This window comes from Pygocentrus nattereri, chromosome 1, assembly GCF_015220715.1.
Source record: "Pygocentrus nattereri isolate fPygNat1 chromosome 1, fPygNat1.pri, whole genome shotgun sequence".
Classification (NCBI taxonomy): Eukaryota; Metazoa; Chordata; class Actinopteri; order Characiformes; family Serrasalmidae; genus Pygocentrus; species Pygocentrus nattereri.
Window position 1 is genome coordinate 39,749,201 of NC_051211.1, and position 18,980 is coordinate 39,768,180.

Sequence of the window (18,980 nt, forward strand, 5' to 3'; positions counted from 1 at the left end):
AATGGCCTGACTGCATGTCTTTTGACTGTGGGAGGAAACCGGAGGAAACCCACGCAAACACGGGGAGAACATGCAAACTCCACGCAGAAAGGACGCTGGTTGCCCGGCTAAGGAATCAAACCCAAGTACTTCTTGCTGTGAGCCAACAGCGCTACCCACCGTGCCGCCTTTTCCATCAAGTCATTTTTATTTGAAATATGCATAGAAATACCCAGCTAACTGGTGGTTTCTTAAATTAAAATATAAATAAGGGAGAATATAATGGCTCATCTGTTATACAGCATATAAAAAACATAGCTTTGAGTGGCATAAGAATTCTTCACAACAATTTAATATCTTAAATATTTTATTGGAAAAATGGAGCAACGATGACATTCAAAATATTGCAGCTGAATTTGGAAGACAACTCTTATCAACAACATAAAAAAAAAAGTTCAAGGGGAAGAAACTACAGTGCAGAAAGAGTATTTTTCAGATTCACAGTCCACTCTCCTTTTCCCTACAGCTTATCCCTGTTCTTTCTACATTGAGTGACACTCAAGATCCTTTACTCACTCCCCCTCCTCCTCAACTGCCTCCTCTTTTCCTGCCTCTTCATTAGCTGGTTCCTCCTCACCTTCGTCCTCTGTTGCTTCATTCTCCTCAACTGGCTGTTCTTCAGTGATCTCCTCTGTTGCTGCCACTTCATCATCTGCCTCTGCATTTTCTGATTCTTCATTCTCTGCAGCGTTCTCTGGCTCCTCCTGCATATGGCTTTCTGATTCCTCAGTTTCTAACACTGGCTCTTCTGAAGCCACTCCATCTCTGAGAGCATCCAGCCTCTGCTCAACTGCTTCTAGCCTGGTATTGGTGCTGTCAAAAGAGGCTATGCTGTTCTGGAGATCCATCAGGCTGCTCTTCAACACCTCCAGCTCTGCCTTCAGCCCCTGGCTGGCCTTCTCAGCCACCTTGCTCTGGGCAGCTAGCAAACTCTCATGAGAGTCATACTTGGCAAGAAGTGCCTCAAGTCTGCTTGCCTGCTCTGTGGCAGAAGATGCCAATGCTTCTGTGCTCTCTTCAGCAGCTTTCACTCTGACCTCCAGATCATCTCCCCTCTTCTCAGCCTTAGCTAGTTCTTCTCTCAGCTCCTTCTCCAGACTCTGGAGGCCCTCGCTGGCCCGGTCCTGCCCATCCTGCAGGCTCTGGAGCCGGTCAGCCATGGCCTGCACGCTGACCTGTGCTGTAGACACTTCCTGCCTCAACAATCCAGCAGTGCTTTGCACTAGGGACCTCACTGCTTCTATCTCCTCAGACAAGGATGCCACTTCCTTGTTCCTGGTCTGTAGCTCTGCCTCCACTGATGCAATCTGCTCCCTGAGAACACCCATGTTGCCCTCAGCAACCTCATTGGCGGTGTGGAGATCAGCTACAGTGGTGGTGATGGAGGTGAGCTCATGTTTGAGGAGCCCAGGGTCATTGTGTTCCTCCAGCCTGACTTTGAGTTCAGTGAGCTGGGCTTGGGCTTCACCCTGAGCCCCTGCAAACTCTGACACACTGTCCGCAATGGAGCGGCTCAGCTCAGCCAAACGATCCTCCAAGGTGCGCTCCAGGGAGGAGAAATCATTCTCACGTGCCTCCTTCACCTCCCGGATACCGTTTGAGAGGTCACGGAGGATTTCGTTCTGGAGCTTCTGGAGGACATCTTCAACCCGCCTGGTCTCAGTCTCTCCCTTCCTTACAGCGTGGTTAGTGACCTCCAGCTCAGCCTGAGCACGGCCCACGGCGGCTTCCACACCATCTAGAGAAGACTTCATAGAGTTCACCTGCAAAAGCAAGAGGATCACATTGTATTCATTTTTTCACTTGTAATCAAAGCTCATCACTGACTCACCTACATTCTTAAAAAGAAGAAAGCATATATAAACATGATCCAGAAACGCTGTCTCCTTCTCAGGCCCTGAGCTCATTGGGCTGAGGCAAAATGGAAAAGTGTCCAGTCGTCCACAAAATCAAAATTTAAATTTCCTTTTGGAAATCTCTGCATTCTCTGGGCTGAATCATTAATGCTGAACAATATATACAGGTTTCAGAGCAACATAGGCATCATCTGGATGGCAGCATTTTTCAGAGAAGGCCTTGCTTATTTCAGCCAAACCACATTCTGCATGCATTACAACAACGTAGGTCTGCCGTAAAAGAGTCTGGGTGCTAAACTGGCCTGTCTGCAGTCCAGACCCATCATCCGCTGAAAGCATTTGTTGCATTATGACATGATATGACTGTTAAGCTGTTCTATTCTAGATCAAGCTAGAATGGGAAAATATTCCACTTTGAAAGCTACAACAATTCGTCTCCTCAGTTCTCAAATGCTTACAGACTGTAGTTAACAGAAGATGTGATGCATCACTGTGCTAAACATGCCCCATCCCAGCTTTTTTGAAACATGTTGCTGCATTAAAATTCAAAATGAGCAGATACTTTTCAGGAAACAATAAAAGTTCTCTCTTTAAACATTTGCTATGTTATTTTTGTACTACTTTCAATAAAATAAGGTTTAAATGATTTGCACATCATTGCATTGTTTGTATTTACATTTTGTACAGCATCCCAAGTTTTCTGTAAATAGGGTTGTATATGTGTTTGTATTGTAGAGCAAACTGGAAGAAACATACATAGAAAAAAAAATTGAAGTCTTCAATATCACAGCAAAGCTTAATTTTCAATCCAATGTCTTTGTTTGTGTTATCAATAAATTAAATGATCAATAGGGAAAACAGTGGTAGAATATAACAATGCTGAGGTGGCACTGAAGAGCACACCGAGAAGTGGGGAGAGACTCACAGTTCCAATCCAGTGTGAACTGGTCTGAGGCATTTCCATGGGCCTCCTGAATGAATGGATCACTGAACAGCCACGGTGAAGTGTACTTTAGTCAAAAGTCACAGACATATACGTACAGTCTGTGTTTTTACAATGTATAGGCCTGAACATCATTTAGAAATAAGTTTCCTTTTCTGCCAACTCATCAGGGACTAAAGGGGGGAGGGGGTGTTTGACCTCCTTCTATAATTTCCCCTTTTTAAGGGGTCCGTTTTATCTTTTTCTCTTCATGTGCGCTGTATGTAACCCAAATAAAGTCAGCTTCAGTATTTCCACCAGTTAAAAGGACAAAAACGGTTGAGTCCTACCTTTTGAAGTGCATGTTCAACTTTCTGGACCATTTGTGCGCTCTTCTGCATCGACTCTTCATTTCGCAGGCTGATCTGATTGACCTCTGTTAGCACTTGCTGGACATAAAACGACGCGAAACCCGCTCCAGCGGCTAAAGCCAAGTAGCACAGTCCAGATATAAACTTGCCCAGTTTTCCTGACCCAGAGCCACAGCTCGGAACCGGCGTACTGTCCGCTTTACTCACTTTGTGGCTCTTCTTTGCCACGTCATCTTGCTGGTTTGAGGGGGGTTTGTCGTTCGAGTTGGTGTTGGTGTTTTTGTTTTTGTTTTTCGCAGCCATGTCTGCTCCGGCTCCTCCGAAATGCGTGCTGGCTGAGCGAACTCGACGGCGGGTTCGGGATGTTGGGATATGCGATGCAGCGCTGGGAGCGTGGCGCTTTTTTACACACCCGTATTAAGACAGGCGCCGCCTTCCTACACTGCGATTGGCTAGTCACGCCACACGTAAGAACTGTTAACCAATCACAGCGCAGCACGGCGGCCTCCGCTCGTCAACCCTCTAAACACACTGGACGGAGTCACGCAGAATACAGAAAAAACAGCGACCGAGCTCGTCGCTTTCAGGGTGAAAGAAAAGGGGCGTCTCGTCTTTACGAGGAGCTTAAAACAGTTCAAACTCTGCAGAAAGAAGCTGTTGACCTCGATTAGCTGCGAATTAAACATGAAGTATATGTAGCCCGCTTTAACGGGAACGGAGTGATGGTTCCTCTGAAGCGAAGCTGCCCCGGAGCACGAGTGATATTAGCCTCCCCTAGCTCTAAAACCGAGCTCGAAACAGGAGCGAAAGACTCCTTTAAGACTGAGCTTAAACTTGTAGAGACTGGAAGTCGTCATTAACTCTGAAGATAACGCAGTTATCCGCTGTTTCGGCCTGACGTCAGAGTGAACGTTCAGACTAAGCCGTCGGTCAAACCTGGCGAAGGTCTGATCTGAGTCGGGTTTCACTGTAGCTGAGGGTGATTTAGGCTCGCGCTTAGGGCGAAGAGCGATGTTTAGTTCTCGAGACGCCTGTCTTTTAAAAGTGAAAGGCTGATATCGTTTCTTTCAGAGTGGCCATCTCAGCTGAGAAGTTAGGTTTTAGACCAGGTGAGTTACAAAAGCAGGAGCCCTGTGTGACTGTAGCCCTTCCCAGCCCTGAGGGGAAACAGAAGACTCGCGGTGGTATTCAGTCAGCCGCCACTCGCACACACGCGAGTTAGTCAGCCTAATAACCTCATAGGCTGGAAAAATCTCAGCGTGCATTCAGTGCTTTAAGTTGGGTGAATCAGCTCTCCACTCCCCTTCTTCTTCCTCCCCCCTCCTCCTCCTCCGACGTGGCAAACTACAGCCCCTCCACACCCTCAACACGGAGACACTCCCCAGTTTTGGCGGAGCGCTTGCCGCTGAATCATGAAGTTACAGAACACTTTCTGGTAGAGAGACCAAATCCTGTGGATCAGGACTAAAACGGGCTTAAACTCAGCGCTGACAGGCCGCGCTCGCGCGTCCGTGCAGCTCCTGACCACACGCGATATGTGCGCTGTTTTGTACCGACACCTCCTTTGCCACATCCTGAGCACGGGTGAATGCTCGTAGCCTGTCTGCGGGGTTAGAGGCTGATGTAGTTAGTAAGGCTTGAAGTGTAAAGACGTGAAGTCCCCCAGTCGCCACGTACAGCCTGAAGTATTGTGTAGGTATCGCGCAGGAAGTAAAGGAAGAAAGGGTTTTTCTATGATTTTGTTGTTTTTGCCCTTGTAAAATCGGGGGTCTGTGGAAATCCTGCACAGTCAACAGACAACCTGTACTAACCTGGTAGTGACCAAACTTTCTGATCAACATCCAACTGGTTTATATTCACAGTGTGGCTGAGCTCAGGAAGGCCCATGTAGGACCAGAGGTGGACGAAGTACACAAATCATGTACTGGAGTTAAAGTAGAGATACTCAAGATAAAATATTACTCCAGTAAAAGTACAAGTCCTTACTCTAGACCTCAACTTGAGTAAAAGTACAAAAGTATTTGCCTTCAAATGTACTTAAGTATCGAAAGTAAAAGTACTAAAAGATTAATTATGGCTCTGATGTCCTGTTATCAGTTTTATAACAAGACTCGCTTCATGAACTCATTTCAGGTGAAAGTCCTCCAGCGTCTCTCTTGGAAAACTTGTCTTTAAATAGAAGGTCATTAATTAGTGATGCTGACGTCTATTAAAATGATCATAAGCACAAAACACTGAAGGTAAACAGTTTCCATCAGGGAGAACCGAGTGGCTCTGAAATCACTTTTTACACACAAGCAAAGTTTCAGTTTAAGATTACTTTGTAAATTAGTTACAAGTTGAATAAAAACTGGCTTTAAACTCAGGATCACAAATAAGCTTCCTTTACTGTGTTGATCTGTAGGCCTCTGTTCATAAACATAAACTAACTGAAACTAATTTACTATAAAATGAAAGTGTTTGTATGAATTCAGATAAAAAGAAACCGCCAGTCAAACTGCCTATGTGTACATATTTCTATATTGTGGTTTATTTACACAAAGTTAGGTTAGTTCATCATTTCGGTGACGTATGTGCTTCCAAATTTTACGCTGCTGCACTGACGTTGAACCGTGTGCTGCACTGGGTCGGTATGACCAACAGGTCAAAACAAGCTCAGAACAAAGAGACCGCTGTGTCCTGATTGGTGCTCTGGCTTTGCACTTCTTTGTTTTGACATATTACGTTTTTATACACACAGAAACCAAAAGGAACGACAGATTTCTCAAAATGTAGTGGAGTAAAAAGTCAGATATTAGACTCTGAAATGTAGTGGAGTGAAAGTAAAAAGTCGCCCAAAATGGAAAAACTTAAGTAAAGTACAGTTAAAAGAAAAAACTACTTAAGTACAGTAACAAATTACATTTACTTAGTTACTGTCCACCACTGAGTAGGACTGAAAGAAGCACAGTCCTGGCCCAGACTGGACATCACCAGGCGCTCATGTTTTATATTTAGGTACGATTCATATTTCTAGTATTAATGTGTAATCAAGCTGTGGCTGTGTGTGTTTTAGGGTTACAGTCAGAATCAGTATTGGCAGTTTTCTGTTTGGGTCATTCTACCATCGCAGCGGTCAGCGGGGGTCACACTGAGCAGCACCAGTGAATTTGTGTCACCACTGACAACATGACCAAAATCTGAGCTTTTCTCAAATGTTGTAGCGTGGGGGATTAACGCGATTACAACTCGAGATGCAAAAAGTAATTCAGGAGCCCCGTCCTGCTTTTTGAAGATATCTCATGTTTCTGTAACGCCACTCACAAAAAGTCTTGGAAGTGAAAATGAATCAAGAAGACATCCCGAAAAAAAGAGAAAAACCCCGAGCGGCGCTTCCGCAGTGTTTTTATCAGCGTCCTGGCCTGAGAAGGGTCTCACAGCCCCCTCTTGTGCCGCAGGAGCGCAGTAGACGCCTGACTTCCGTGAGGCTGTGCTTTCGAGAGCAGGCCGGCAGGTGGCGCTCTGTCCGAACAGGGAGCGGGTTTCCCGCCACTACAGCGAAGAGAGCTGCTTAAACATGGCGGCGGCTGTGCAGCAGCCCGGCTGTGAGGAGCTGATTAACAGATGGATCTTCGACTTTTACTCCTCCAGGGCCGTGGACGCGTTTCGGAGCGCAGATTACGGCAGTTTCGCCCAGTTCCGGGATCTTCTCGAGGGTGAGTGGCGTGGTGTTGGAGCGTTTAGCCGTGTTGTGGAGTTGCGGAGTGTTTCTCCTCCACTCTCTGAGGCGAACTGAGCTGAAACTAACTAACACGCCAGACTCGGAGAGAACCCGCAGAGGGCGCAGGTTATGTTTCCAGTCAGATCGTCGATTCGCACTGTTACTTGTTGTTGTTGTTTGAGGACTTTAAGGCACGGGGCAGCCTCGGAGAGCTTGGTAACTTGCAGGTGTAGGTTAACTAGCTACTTAATTAGGTTAGTTGCCCTGGTTACTTGCGAGATTTGCTTCTGCCCAGCACTTGACATTTTACAGTGTCAACGTTACATTGAATATGAAGCTGATTATTTAAAGGGTAGTTCTACTTTTCCACTCCCGTTTCCGTTTATCAAAATTTCTGCATGAGTACATTGGTAAGATGTAAACAGTCATTCAGAGTGGTTTCAGAGTGGATGTGTCCTGCAAACACAGTTGTTGACCGTTGTGGTGATGGCAACCAGACGTCCGAACTCTTCAATAACCTAATGACCGCATTACATGACAACATACTGTGCCCAATGCCCGAGATACTGCTGAGTGCTAGATTTGAGAAGGTGTGTGTGTGTGTGTATGTGTGTATGTGTGTGTGTATGTGTATATATATATATATATATATATATATATATATATATATATATATATATATATATATATTATTCTCACACACATACAAAGTCAGTGCATTTCAAAAGTATTCACTCACCCATCCAAATCATTGAATTCAGGTCTTCCAATCACTTCCATGGCCACAGGTGTATAAAATCAAGCGCGTGGGCATGCAGACAGGGTTACTCTCAGGAACTCAGTAAATTCCAGCGTGGTATCATGATAGGATACCACCTGTGCAACAAGTCCAGTCATGAAATTTCCACAGCCACTGAGCCACAAAGTGGTAGGCCATGGTAGTAAAATGACAGCGCAGGGTCAGCGGATGCTGACGTGCATCGTGCGTAGAGGTCGCCAACTTTCTGCAGAGTCAGTCACTACAAACCTCCAAACTTCATGTGGGCTTCAGATTAGCTCAAGAACAGTGCGTAGAGAGCTTCATGGAATCGGTTTCCATGGCTGAGCAGATGCATCCAAGCCTTACATCACCAAGCGCAATGCAAAGCTTGGATGCAGTGGTGTAATGCGCCACCACTGGACTGTTGAGCAGAGGAGACGTGTTCGCTGGAGTGACTAAGCATGCTTCTCTGTCTGGCAGTCTGATGGAAGAGAACGGTACTTGTCTGACTGCATTGTCCCAAGTGTAAAGTTTTGTGGAGGGGGGATTATGGTGTGGTGGTGTTTTTCAGGAGTTCGGCTTGCCCCCTTAGTTCCAGTGAAAGGAACTCTTAATACTTCAGCAGACCAAGAGATTTTGGCCAATTTCATGCTCCCAGCTGTGTTGGAACAGATTGGGGACAGCCCTTCCTGTTCCAATATGACTGCACACCAGTGCACAAAGTAAGGTCCATGTAGACATGGATCAGTGAGTCTGGTGTGGAAGAACTTGACTGGCCTGCACCTCTGAGTCCTAACCTCAACCTGAGAGAACACCTTTGGGATGAATTAGAGCAGAGGCTGCGAGCCAGGCCTTCTCATCCAACATCAGTGTCTGACTTCACAAACGCACTTCAGGAAGAATGGTCAAAAATTCCCATAAACACACTCCTAATCTTTGTGGAAAGCCTTCCCAGTTGAAGCTGCTATAGCTGCAAAATGTGGACTGACATCCCATTCTTAACCCATAGGGTTTAATATGATATCACTCAAGTTCATATGCCTGTAAAGGCAGATGAGCGAATACGTTTGGAAATATAGTGTATATATGTATGTAGTTTGTTTATGAGACCAAGATTTAGTTCAGTTTTTTATGGTTTAGGCAAAAAAAATACTTGCATATATAAAAAAAACTGTAAAACGGCATTAAATATATATTTTTTTAATCATTTTGATTACTGTATTGAAGTTGTAGATCTTTCTTCCGAAATGAATAGCCTTTAATAGGCTGTCCATGAGCCACAAAGCAATGGCTGTAGCAGCTGTACAGGATATGAAGCTTGTTAACTGGTCAGTTCTTCATAGCAGGAAAGGACATGTAAAACACATTCATTGGCTAACAAGTTCTTTATTTATCAAAATTTAATACAGCTTTGGTGGTCAGACCCATCGATGGACGCAGTGACATGAAGATCAAACTGCGTTTAATGCAGTTTCTCTCACAGATAAATGATGGGGACAAACCTGGTGAGCTTGTCATCTCAAGATGCTGTTTGTAGTCATTTTTTTCCCCTTTTCATTTAGTCTAAGGTTCCTCTTTGCTCATGGCCGGTTCTGTTCATTTTGCAGATGTTAGATTTCAGAACCACTTAACCCCGCTGGAGTCGGCCTTGAAGACGTTTGAAGATATCTGTACAGAAACAGAGGTTTTGCAAAATGACTTGGAGCATGTTCACACCTTGATCAGGGAAATGGTGAGATTGTTTCTTAAGCAGTTGTGAATTGTGATGAGCTCAAAAGTGAAATGTTTCTGGTTTGTTTGAGATTGTTTTAAATAGAAATCTCTGTTTGCATTGCAGGTTGTTATTGTTTGCATCAAGAATGAACAGTTTCAAAAAGCTGGAGACATGCTGCATAAATACTTTCCGAAAGGAACAGATTCCGCTGGCAAGGTAAATTGGCTTTGTTTATGTTCTTGTGATGAATGCTTAAAGTAGTGGGAGCAGTTGTTCAGTGTGTTGCATCTTTCTCATTAGTGATGGGTAATGGTCAAAAGTGAACTTTCATCTTCATCCTGTTCTGTAGAAAAAGCTGTTTGAGGATCTCATCAAAAGGAGATACAGCAGACACACAGTGATTAAGTCCACATCATACAGTGAATTCAAACAGGACATGCTAGACTTCATTGAGAAACTCTACCCTCTTCCAGAACCATTCTTACTCAAGGTCAGACTTTTTGGGTCTTATACTATATTTTGGATATTATACTATATATTCTCAGCTGTAGAAACTCATTCTGCTGGCCTGATAACTTGATAATAATTAAATTATGATTAATAGTGCAGCTCTAATCCATAATAACTTATTGGATGCTTTTATTATATGCATAGTTGTGATATTTTTAATCTTGCATGTTCTTGTTTTCATTAAAGATAGTCAAGTCAGCGAAACAAGTGCAGAGGATTGACGTTGAGGTTCCCAGAGCTATTCAAGCAGCGCATGAACAATCATCCACACAGGACAGAGCTACGCAGAACAATCAGCTGCCCAATGAGCAGACAGTTGCAGAAAATCATTGTCTGTTGAAGCCTGGACCAAACTCGCCAGCCAGAAATGGCCACCGGTACTTTGGTTAATTGTCTTTGTTGGCATTTGTAGTTCATGTGTCTTGCTCAGAGACCTTGTATTTGTTTACTTTACTGCCATTTTCACTGGAAATTAAGTTAGTTGTTCCTTTTTTATTGTTAGAAAAAAAAGCAAACCTAGATTTGACGGTTTTGACTGAAAATACACAACACTAAGGTCTGAAACTTCACACGAATGCGAATGCTGGGTTTTCCATGTAGTTGTCACGATGCATTTCAAATCTTAATGCAAGTGTGAGCTGTGTTCTGATCTTTACAGCAGGGGGCACTATAACGGCCAAGCCTGTCCAAACAGTCTTGTACTGCCAGCACGCTTTCTCAACTGCTATAGCAGAGAAGCAGTCGAGTCTCACGCGAAGATGGCTTACATAAACATAAAAATATGATACATTATCGCCTTTTTTCATTCCTCTCTACATTTAACAGTTGAGGCCCCAGTAGAACCGTTTAGGGAACAGTGCACAGTTTTTGTGCAGCACTCAAATGCACTAAACTATATGTGGATGCTGCAGGCAGCTGTCAAGCATGCACAGGTTTAAATCATTACTGATTGTCTGTGTGAACCATCAGCTAATCTCTTCGGTCTGATCGCACCACAAACTCCCTTATAGCTGATCTTTTAGGCTGAATCTCAAATGGCTCCAGCACCCAAAGAGTGCATAATATGCCTACCAAAGAGTCATTTGAGATTGACCCTCACATGCACATATTCCCTACTGGATAGTGCACAGCTCTTGTGTAGAAGTTCAAAGTCCAAATTTCATGACTCGTATAGTGTAATATAAAGGAGTAATTAGTCTTTGTGACTCAGCCTTACCCAGCAAACACACAGCATTGTCACAATGTTGTCTACTCTTTTACAATGCTTCCATAAGGTGTTGCTGTTTTTATGTTGTGCTTTGCCAATTATGATTACCTGTTGGCAACTTAACAAAATTCTTTAGTTCTTATGAAGGATTGTGGGAGGGTGTGACAATGTACTGGCAACGTGCCATTACATTGTTACTCAAAACCTCCTAGTATGTTATCTGATGATGTCACAGTTTTATGAGAGATTACAGTTCAACATTGTGGATACCAAAACATGTTGTCATAACATAGTAGTGTTTGCTGGGAAGGTGTTTGGGGGTTTCTAAAAACTGCCTTTCATGCCTTGTAGGTAATAAAACACAACAGAGTAGCTACTAAGCCTCTCAACTACTACGTCGCATCATGTGCGGATCTGAGGTTATGCGGCTAGACCCTTCTTGTTGAGGCTTGGAATAACAGTAGATCCCTCTTTGATTCGTCTTCTGTCGTCTGTGTCAGTACTGAACATCTTAACCACCACTGTAACGTAAGGACGCGTGGTGAGTTTGTACAGAAGGGCCGAGCATTTGCAGTGCGTTGGCCTTGCGCGGTCATTTGTGTTCATGTACTTTCACTGTGTGCAATCAAATTTCTCTGTTTAATTGGTCGACTCTACATCTGCAGCTTCTGGGAATCAAGCTCCACTCTTACTTCAGATCTGAAAGATTCACAGCTGTTTCTGTCCATCCTGTGAGAAGACAACGCAACACTTAAGTCTGAAAAGATGTGTAGCTGTCAAGAAGTTGCTACTGAGAAAAGATGGACAAAAAAGAAAATTTGTAATAGAGCCCTGAAACTGGACATCTGAGATGTAGTGTAAAGCTTCATTGATTGATTGAAGTGCAGAAAGTGCACCAGCTTCTAAGACTAACTTTTGAAGCTGTTTACAAGAATGATTGAAAGATCTCCCTGTAGCTGTTTTTATTATTTTTAATAGATTATACAGTATTTATCTATTTAAAATTAGCAAAAATAACTTCTAACAAGGTTAGAAAATAAATTATTTAAAAAAATTATAATAATAATAAAAATACATTAATAAAATAACGGCATATTGGGCTGACATCCAGGCTGCTACTTGTCATTGTGCAGTTTATACATTACAATATGTTGGTCATTGGTGTGGTTCTGTGTAATTGGTCTAAGTCTTGTTTTTTCAGTCATGCAGAGACCCATTGCTCATGCTATACCAGATCTGGACATTGTACGGCCCACAGGCCGCAACCGGTCAATCTCTGACTTGCCGGCGTGAGATCGTTGGTAAATTAGAAGTGAAAAGTAAATGTGTAACTACGAACCCTATTACACTGTGATAGGTGCACGAAATACAACTACAATGCTTTTATTTTGAAGTCAACCTTTTTTTTTTTTTTTTTTGTGTGTCTGCACGGTCAGTGCACTTCACTCAAATGTATCAGCAAATGTGCTGGGCAGCTTTCAAGATCGCTCTTAGCCCTTATATATGTTGGCTAAAGTTTAAAAAAAAAAAAAAAAAGACTGACGCTGAATGCAGAGTTTTTAATATTTTAAATATTTTTTCCCGAAGTCAAAGGTAAAGCTGTGTGCTTGGTTTGTGGAGAACAGATAGCTGTGGTTAAGGATTACAGTTGAATCGCCATTACGAGAGAAAGCCCGTGCAGAAATACAGGATCTTGACTGATGCAGAGCAGGCTCAGCCATCTGAAGATCTGCTAGCGAAACTGCAAAGGCAGCAAGGATTTTTTACAAAGCTCGACTCATCCAGGAACGCAGCTGTCAGGACCAGCTTAGTAATATCGCGCAAAATTACAAGAAACAGTAAGCTGTTTAAGTTAAAGTGATGCTGGTCTTTGAAAAACGTGCTATTTTATGTCAGGTTGTGATGCTAGTTTTTTTAAACAATGCAAAATGTTTACAATTTTCTAAATTGAACCATCACAAGCTTATTAAATAATGATATAGTCCTCCACAACTTGATTGCATCTTTGTACTGTTATTAGAACTCCGTTATTAGACTGGCCCTCTAAAACTGTTCTAATTTCTCATATGGCCCCTTGGGAAAAATTAATTGCCCACCCCTGTGCTATACTAAGGAAAGTCTATCATTGTGTAATTTATCATATGTTGCGCAAACCTACAATAATCTGTTTTCTTTCCTTGTCTTTCTCTTCTTCAGCAGTGCTCAGCCCACCTGTTCTTCAGAAACAACGCAACTAAGTCTGAACAGACTCAGGACTGTTTATCTAGAACTTGCCAAGATTTTTTCAGTTTCAGCTCCCTTCTCTCAGCTGGAGGAGGAGGTGCAGAAGGAGGCAGAGGAGGAGAGTGGAATAGACCTTGAACTAAATGAGCTTGATCTCAGGCTTTCTGAGACTCAGGATGAGGAGAATGGGAGTGTAGCTGGAGAAAGAGCCTCTCAGGAACAGTCCAGTAGAGCTGATCACGGCATAGACCAGCCCGAGGGACAGGAGAAAGAAAGGCCAGGGGATCATACTGTAACAGGTAGCATCATGGAGACATCAGGCAGTGGCTCCATTTTAGCTCCGTACCAAGTCAGGGAGGTGAATTCAGCTACTCCAGAAAGTACAAATGTGCATCCACTTGAAAACAGCAAGAGAAGAGAAGATGCTGCTGTGTCTGCCATCACAGTAGCACAGCTAGTGATTGAGGAGGATAGTCAGTCCAGTGATATGGAAGCCAATGATTCTCAGCAGACTCCCAGCCCCCTGAAAATAGGATCAAGTGAAGACAATCCACTACAGTCATTGCCTATGAACTCCACACCAGTCAGGAAAAAACGCAGAACAGCTTCCAACAGGTAAACCTGTTTTCTATTTGCACTGAGCAGTGTTGTTGTATATCAGTGGGGTATCAGCTGAAAAATCATATAAATTAGTGAGCGATATGCAGAATCTGGTGTTATTTTTATTTATTTATTTTTTTACTGATTGTTCTCAGTCTCAATCTCTCTTTATCTCTCACAATTAGACAGGCTGTGTTGTAACACCACTTTTTATAAGACACCCCAGTTCTGATTAGTATTGCATTGTATTGCACTTCATTCAAAAAGTGGGCAGTGTTGAAAAATACTACCCTTAGTGAAAGTGGGCGGAGCTAACTGCTGTAAGTGGAGTTGGAGGTTACATGTAACTGTAAATCTGTTCAAATGACAATATAGTACAAATGACAAAATAAAGCCTTTTGAATTACTATCCAGAATGACTAGAGAACCTACATTGTGTTTTTTGTGTTGATGATGGTGAAATTGTGGTAAATCTGGAAAAAAAAAAAATACTGAACTGTTTTGCATTTAGAAAGCATTTCATATACATCTCTACTATGAATGTATGTTAAAAATATTTGCAGATAAAGATTTAACCTAAGTCATAAAACAATGTCTCAGACCTCAAGCAGCTGCTTATTTAAAATCATTAAATAATACCTGGTATCTGATGAGTTTACTGACTCACTGTGATTTTGACTAAGTTTCTCTAGAACAGAAATTTTGAAAAGAAATGATGGAATTTTTCTTGAAGTAAGCAGTTCGGCATCCTCATTTAAGTAGTTGATTACTATGGGAAATGAATAAATAAGGGAAATGCTATTTTTTGGTTCTCCCAAAAATTCTGTATTTGTTAATTGTATGTGTCCTTCAGGAGGAGCAGAAATAATGAAAGCTCTATTGAAAAGGGCATCGTGATGGACTCTCCTGCCTCAGATAGAAGCTCTAACCGATCAACATATAGAAGGTTTGTATTTGTGCCAGAATCATAGTCGCTAATAGTAATAAGAATGCCCTGGTCTCCATATATCTATGATTGGTGTGCTGTGGTGTTTATGGAGAAACCAGGCCTCATCAGTAATACCAAGATTGAGTATAAACTAGTAACTGTTATAAATGCTGTAAGGGCTATAAATGCCTGTTTATTTTTAAAGGTTGGTGTGATGGAAAATAAAATGGCTAGAAGAGAAGGCTTATGTCACCTACTGGCTGCATTCAAAACATTTTCTGTTCCTTACACTGTATGGAGATTTAAATGGATTAAATGTCACAAGCGCAGTAGCCACAAATACAACATAATAGCTGAATATCTCTCTCTCTCTCTCTCTCTCTCTCTCTCTCTCTCTCTCTCTCTCTCTCTCTCTCTTTCTTCTCTCTCTTCTCTCTCTTCTCTCTCTTCTCTCTTTCTTTCTTTCTCTCTTCTGTGAAAATTAAAATACAGGTGAATTACAAAAGCCTTACCTCTGCTGGTGCTGCTTCAAATGATGTGTGTGTGTGTGACTTCATCTGTGCAACTTTGTGGTCCATTTTGGAAAAACTCAAACTATTTCTGTCCTTTAGTCAATTAATAATTTAGGTCATTGACATGGTGCCATATCTAACTGAATCTGGTGGAGATGATGTGTGTTGTGTGACCTGTTTTGCGCATCACCTTTAGTTTATTGTAAACCTACATTTTGAATGCGAAAAGCAGGGGGCGGTCTGTTTTTCTGCCTTATTCACATTTTCCTACTGCTACTGTTCTCCCAGTGTAGAGAGAATGGAGAAAATGTTCTACCACCCAGACAGAGTTAAATGTTTGAAAGACTTCAAGAGCAAATTTTACAGTTTGAAAAATGTTTAGTATGGATGTGTGCACTACAAGACTAAATATGTTAAGTAGCAGCAGTATCAAAAAACACAGTGCAACTTCTGCCTGGAAAATCCATGAGAACAAGACTTGTGTATCTGGGTGAGACTGTATATCAGATGACGGCTGTGTTTGCAAAATGATTCAGCCTGTCATTTTCTGTGGGTAGGAGGTTGAAAGCAAAGACATGGCTAATCTGGATGGAAATGAAATCACTTAGGAACATCTAGTATTTCATGACGTTATTTTTATTATTTTTTGAAAAGGGCTCAATTTAAGTTTTTGTCCTTACAGGTTGATGAACATGCCAGGCCAGCGGGAACTATGGAGTGATGAAGAATCACTGTTTGCCGCCTCCACCTCTGCAGCTGCCAAAGGTACAAAATCTCTTCAGATGCTTTGTGTTTTGAATTTGTCTACATTCATCCCCTTCAAATGGATCATACTTTCAGAAGGAATGGGGCAGGTCACCTTTTCCTCCTAAAATTAATTTTAATCTTACTAATCAGCAAAAGAAGTAAGAAATGATCACAATAATTTCTTTTGACGACAGTGATATTAAAAATGCTTTGAGGGCATCGAGACGTAATGATGAGCTAAATAAATAAATACAGGTTCATATTACAATTTTTTTTATCATTGCATTATATAGGTGTGTTACCCTGGAAGCTCAGAAAAAAGGGTTCTGTAAATGCAGGTGCAACTTTCAGTTCACTAAAATGGACCATACTTTCCAACCATCTCCCCCTTCTTTCTTTTTAGGACGAGGCTCATCAAACAGTGACGGCCATGGCAAAAAAAAGGTGAGACGTTTCACTTAAATATTCTAAACGTTCTCTTTTGAGAAATCACTGCCAGTCCTAGTTTTTGCAATAAATTAGGCTCTGTGGAAATGCAAAATGTGCAGCATGTATGTGCTTTCGTTAAGTCCGGAGTACAGAGTTTAAGAAGGACCTATAATTAAGCAACAAATAAGCTATCTAAAGTTTTATGGCTTGCTCTGTTAGGGGTATGGTGTTTACTTTGACACTTGTTTGAACTGTTCACTTTCTTTCTGCAGATGTGGACCAAGGAAGAGTCAGACTGGGTGAGGCAAGGAGTGGCTCGTTATGGAGAAGGCAGATGGGAGAAAATCAAGAACATGTTCCCTTTTAAAGGCCGCACAGCAGTGAATATCAAAGATCGTTGGCGCACAATGAAAAAGCAGAAGTTCACTTAAGAGGGTGCTTCCTAATCTTCGTCTGCCCTCTATATATCGGTGTTCGCTCGATCCAACTACTCAGGTAATTAACAAGCCTAAAATGTGCAGGGCAGGATTTTTCCAGCACCTTTTTGTTTTTATTTTGTTGTGACTTTTTTTTTTTTTTTTTTTTTTGGCAGTTTCCCTCGGTGGTATTTCAGTTTAATGAAAGTCAGTTCCCTGCTGTGACATACACGGTCATAAAAAAGTTTTCCCATGTTCCATCACACAATTTGTTCCATCACACTGTTGAAATGGTGTCACAACACTTGGTGTATATTAATTGTGTTAAATAAATTTTTTTCATTTGCAGTGGCTGTCTGTTCAGATTTTTGTAAATACTTATGAAACCACATGAAGCACGCTTTCTTGTGCAGTTTAAATACTGCAGCAGGGAGCGCTTGTGGTGTGGTTGTGTTTTTTTTTTTTTCTCTTCAGTTTGTGTTGTCAGTTGGCAGTTTTTCTTTTTTGACCTCGTAGTGAAGAAAATCAAAATTCATTTCCAATAGCCATTACATAATGAGAATTTTTGTCTTTAATGTATACAAGCAGATGGTCTATTTTAGCAAAATTTAAGATAAAAATTGATTGTCTCACTTTTGCACATGTGAATTTTTCATTAACAGCTTACATTATTTCACTATAAAAACTAGGGTTGCATCGATATCGCGCTCATAAAAATGCACCAATACCAACATTCTGATAGCAGCTGTGAATGCAAGCTTAGTGTGCACTGCCGCACTAATGGATAAACACAGTGAAGGAGAGTCGCTCAGAGAAGGGTTACTGTCTCCGTCAGTTGGACATGAAGCCTTTTGTCATTTCAAACAAAAGGACTGTTACAGACCTTTAGAATCAAAACCCAGTGGTTTTGCTGTTAAAAGAAACATGCTTTACTTACAGCTGTAATGAAGAGCTTTTCTGATGTGGAACAAAGCCCACTCTTCTCCACTGAAGCACTATTTAATCAAAGGTAATGTTAAATAATACAGCATAACTACCTAATGCACTTCATTTAAAATCAGATAAATTTAATGATGTAATTGTTAGGGTTGCACACATTTATACTAACAGCTCAGTCTGAAAGAAATGGTATTGATGCATCCCTAAAATGGGACTGGGGCGGTTGTGGGCTGGAGGTTAGGGAACTGGCCCTGTGACTGGAAGGTCGCCGGTTCCATCCCCAGTGCTGACAGTCCATGACTGAGGTGTCCTTGAGCAAGACGCCTAACCCTCAATTGCTCCCCGGGTGCCGTGCATAGGGCTGCCCACAGCTCCGGGCAAGTGTGCTCACTGCCCCCCTAGTGTGTGTGTGTGTGTGTGTGTGTGTGTGTGTGTGTGTGTGTGTGTGTGTGTGTGTGTGTGTGTGTGTATATATATATATGTGTGTGTGTGTGTGTGTGTGTGTGTGTGTGTGTGTGTGTGTGTGTGTGTGTGTGTGTGTGTATGTATGTATGTATGTATGTATGTATATATATAATGTGTGTGTGTGTATGTATATATATATATATAATGTGTATATGTATGTAATGTATATATGTTTCACTTCACGGATGGGTTAAATGCGGAGGTGGAATTTCCCCGTTTTTGGGATTAAAAAAGTATCACTTGATTATTAGCAACCATAATAGTCAGTCATTTTCAGTTAGTTTGCTTCATGTTTATTGCTGTGAACTGCCATGAGAGCTGAAGTACCATTTACAAATTACACCGCAAGTGGCGATCATCGTCTCATGGATCCAGCAGAACACACGTGTAAAACTCGAGTGGCTATGATTTTAAAAAAAATTTTTTTTTTTTTATTGATATCAGGTCTGACTCGTCTAATTGATGAACTCGCAAACTAAAGTCCACAGCAATCACTCCTGTATTTTAGTATCAAATTGAACCTGAATTTCATGTTAAAATAACAGACTTGTCTCCTAGTAATGATGCCGCAGCCACAAGAAGACTAAACACGGCACCTTTCACTGCTCCTGAGTTTTCATGTCACAGTAAACTGGATATGCA

The 18,980-nt window shown here is 41.9% G+C and overlaps 2 protein-coding genes across 4 annotated transcripts; one reads left to right on the forward strand and one right to left on the reverse strand.

Moving 5' to 3' along the window:
- Window positions 1-328: 328 nt before the first annotated feature.
- ckap4 (cytoskeleton associated protein 4) lies at window positions 329-3,588 on the reverse strand. Its single transcript, XM_017693890.2, has 2 exons — window positions 3,168-3,588; window positions 329-1,802 (listed from the first exon to the last, which is right to left on the reverse strand). The coding sequence occupies exons 1-2, from the start codon at window positions 3,489-3,491 to the stop codon at window positions 552-554; spliced, it is 1,575 nt and encodes a 524-aa protein (XP_017549379.1). The 5' UTR covers window positions 3,492-3,588; the 3' UTR covers window positions 329-551.
- A 3,121-nt stretch (window positions 3,589-6,709) lies between these two features.
- Window positions 6,710-17,282, forward strand: terfa (telomeric repeat binding factor a). Of its 3 annotated transcripts, XR_001857703.2 has the most exons (12): window positions 6,710-6,883; window positions 9,058-9,153; window positions 9,256-9,380; window positions 9,486-9,578; window positions 9,712-9,852; window positions 10,059-10,249; window positions 13,276-13,917; window positions 14,756-14,848; window positions 16,025-16,107; window positions 16,493-16,533; window positions 16,791-17,013; window positions 17,111-17,282. XR_001857703.2 is itself a non-coding variant. In XM_017693967.2 (11 exons), exons 1-11 carry the CDS (start codon window positions 6,745-6,747, stop codon window positions 16,947-16,949), a joined length of 1,800 nt encoding a protein of 599 aa, XP_017549456.1. In that variant the 5' UTR covers window positions 6,710-6,744; the 3' UTR covers window positions 16,950-17,282. The 3 variants fall into 3 exon arrangements, 2 of the variants coding, with proteins under 2 accessions (XP_017549456.1, XP_017549455.1); XM_017693967.2 differs by having other exon boundaries at window positions 13,279-13,917; window positions 16,791-17,282; XM_017693966.2 differs by having other exon boundaries at window positions 6,711-6,883; window positions 16,791-17,282.
- The last annotated feature ends 1,698 nt before the right edge of the window (window positions 17,283-18,980 follow it).

Excerpts from the sequence above, each read along its gene's own strand:
- ckap4 (XM_017693890.2), bottom strand. The coding sequence starts at position 3,491 with ATGGCTGCGAAAAACAAAAACAAAAACACCAACACCAACTCGAACGAC. Across the intron at positions 1,803-3,167 it reads TTGAACATGCACTTCAAAAG|GTGAACTCTATGAAGTCTTC; the intron begins GTAGGACTCAAC and ends TTGCTTTTGCAG.
- terfa (XM_017693966.2), top strand. The coding sequence starts at position 6,745 with ATGGCGGCGGCTGTGCAGCAGCCCGGCTGTGAGGAGCTGATTAACAGA. Across the intron at positions 6,884-9,057 it reads GTTCCGGGATCTTCTCGAGG|CTTTGGTGGTCAGACCCATC; the intron begins GTGAGTGGCGTG and ends AATTTAATACAG. Across the intron at positions 9,154-9,255 it reads AAATGATGGGGACAAACCTG|ATGTTAGATTTCAGAACCAC; the intron begins GTGAGCTTGTCA and ends TTCATTTTGCAG.